Source organism: Penaeus japonicus, unplaced genomic scaffold, assembly GCF_977035675.1.
Source record: "Penaeus japonicus unplaced genomic scaffold, GWHDUDI00000001_assembly GWHDUDI00000005, whole genome shotgun sequence".
Classification (NCBI taxonomy): domain Eukaryota; kingdom Metazoa; phylum Arthropoda; class Malacostraca; order Decapoda; family Penaeidae; genus Penaeus; species Penaeus japonicus.
In genome coordinates this window covers 15,584,596-15,587,095 of record NW_028234407.1, presented here as the reverse complement: position 1 = coordinate 15,587,095, position 2,500 = coordinate 15,584,596, and the positions used below count along the sequence as shown (strand labels likewise).

The 2,500-nt window shown below is 40.9% G+C and overlaps 1 protein-coding gene across 26 annotated transcripts in view; it reads right to left on the bottom strand.

The window, feature by feature from the left end:
• Positions 1-2,500, bottom strand: part of LOC122265181 (uncharacterized) — a 675,490-nt gene that overhangs the window by 436,251 nt on the left and 236,739 nt on the right. For 24 of the 26 annotated variants that reach the window (XM_086537033.1, XM_086537011.1, XM_086537035.1 and 21 more), the window contains 2 exons: positions 1,731-1,859; positions 1,448-1,595 (listed from right to left, as the gene is read on the bottom strand). In XM_086537033.1, the coding sequence (XP_086393159.1) occupies positions 1,448-1,595; positions 1,731-1,859 (277 nt within the window). The remainder of the gene's footprint in view (positions 1-1,447; positions 1,596-1,730; positions 1,860-2,500) is intronic. The other 2 variants (XM_086537018.1, XM_086537038.1) reach the window with 1 other exon arrangement.

Here is a 2,500-nt window from a genome sequence, read left to right as displayed (position 1 = left end):
AGCAGGGATGTATTTCACTTATCATCTACACAGCTTTCCTTACCCCTCTCTACGTGTCTCCGTCTCTGTGTCTGTCTGTGTGTGTCTGTGTGTGTCTCCGTGTGTGTGTGTGTGTGTGTGTGTGTGTGTGTGTGTGTGTGTGTGTGTGTGTGTGTGTGTGTGTGTGTGTGTGTGTGTGTGTGTGTGTGTGTGTGTGTGTGTGTGTGTGTGTGTGTGTGTGTGTGTGTGTGTGTCTGTCTGTCTGTCTGTCTGTCTGTCTCGTCCTCGTCCCGTCCCCGTCCCCGTCCCCGTCCCCGTCCCCGTCCCCGTCCCCGTCGCCGTCCCCATCCCCATCCCCGTCCCCATTCTCGTCCCCGTCCCAGTCCCAGTCCCCGTCCCCGTCCCCGTCCCCGTCCCCGTCCCCGTCTGTCTCTGTCTTTGCCTCTGTCTCTGTTTCTGTCTCTGTTTGTGTTTCTCTCTCTGTCTTTGTCTGTGTTTCTGCCTCTGTCTCTGTATCTGTGTGTCTGTGTCTCTGTCTCTATTTCTGTCTGTGTGTCTGTCTTTGTGTCTCTGTATCTCTGTCTGTGTGTCTGTCTTTGTGTCTATGTATCTCTGTGTCTCTGCCTGTGTATCAGCGTGTCAGCGCGTCAATGTGTCAGCGTGTTTGTCTCTATTTCTGTTTTTGTCTCTATATCTGTCTCTGTCTCTGTCTCTGTCTCTATCTCTATCTCTATCTCTGCCTCTGTCTGTCTGTTTCTCTGTCTCTCTCTGCCCCTGTCTCTGTTTCTGTGTTTCTGTTTCTGTGTCTCTGTCTCTGTGTTTCTGTCTCTATGTTTCTGCTGCTGGTTTCTGTCTCTGTCTGTGTTTCTGTCTCTGTCTCTGTCTCTGTGTGTCTGTGTCTGTGTCTGTGTCTCTGTCTCTATTTCTGTGTGTCTATCTTTGTGTCTATGTATCTCTGTCTCTGTCTGTGTGTCAGTGTGTCTGTGTGTCAGCGTGTCAGCACATCAGTGTGTCAGCGTGTCTGTTCCTGTTTTTGTCTCTATATCTGTCTCTGTCTCTGTCTCTGTCTCTGTCTCTGTGTCTCTGTGTATCTCTGTCCCTGTCCCTATTCCTGTCCCTGTGTCTCTGTGTAGGTGTGGGGACGGGTGTAGGTGTGGGCGTGATGTGGGTGTGGGAGTTGGTGTGTTTTCTATTTAATTTTTTCCCATTCAATTTCCCTTTAAACTCTCTAGTCCTTATCGCTTTACATCATATAATCTAAACAAATAGCCTATATTATGTGACTGGAACTTTCAGCAAAAAGAAGCTAGTATCTACAGCAACTCGGAATTTCAGAATTTCAAAACATAGTAAAACATTCAAAGAATCCAAGAGGAAATGTTTACTTGCATTTATCAAAAAAAAAAAAAAAATGAAAATCTAAAAAAATGATAATATATAAACAAATAAACAAATAAATTGTACTCACCTAGGTATCCACACTGGCCCTTTGTCATTGATAGGTGACCTTTCTTGAGGATGGGACTTGAGAGTCATATTTTTAGTTCTTCTTATGGCTTGTTTGATATCTGCTATTGCTGCCTCCACACTTTCCCGACTCTGCCCAACCCCTCCTCCTTTGAAGAGCAAGCAAAGATAACTATTAGAAATAATGTCAAAATTAATTAATGATCAGTGTTTCTTGGACCTATTCATCAATTTACATCCAATACATAATTCACCTTTTTGAATATTCAATGCGGTTTAATTACCTGGATTATGAAGAATGTCATGGGCTGCTGGGTGACCTGGAACCATATGTGGTGTAACCTGGTGCTGTACAGGACTAGTCAGTGACCCCATGGCACTTAAAAGGTGGGGACCAGTGCTTGGACCTGAAACTTGAAAGAATATACAACATAATGTGTTTTATATCATTCCAACAATGATGTCATTAGGCTATAAATTCTATATGGTATTTTCATTGGATATTCATACTCTCATATGTATGTTTAAATAATCTTGGTGAATATTAGCAATCATAGTCTTCTCTTATGTTCTTCGATACAATGTCTCTTCCTTGTCAACAATAGGTGCTATTATCAATTAGTAATTCTGATATATGTTCATCTAATTAAAGAACATAGATAACAAATAAAATAAATTCATAAACTATTGTTAGCATCCAGTATAAAGTATGCTGACAACTATATAAGATCAATTAACAAATTTTAGAAAATATAAATACCACTAAAATGGTGGGTCCACCTGACAATCGCTGAGTTGCAAATCAATAGCAAGTTATCAAAATTCTAGTTCTGTTTATACATGATAACAAAATATTCTTGACATTCAACTTCCCCTGTAATCAATGTATCTTAGCTCTACAGGATGTTCAGAGTACATCAGTAATATAAAATGCTTATCATTCAGAACACAATGAAGGTCAATAGTATAATATTTTCTGACTTATTGTCATCTTGTTAAGATTCTCATAATATTTCTCACAACTGAAAAGCATTTCACTATTGCTAATTCTGTG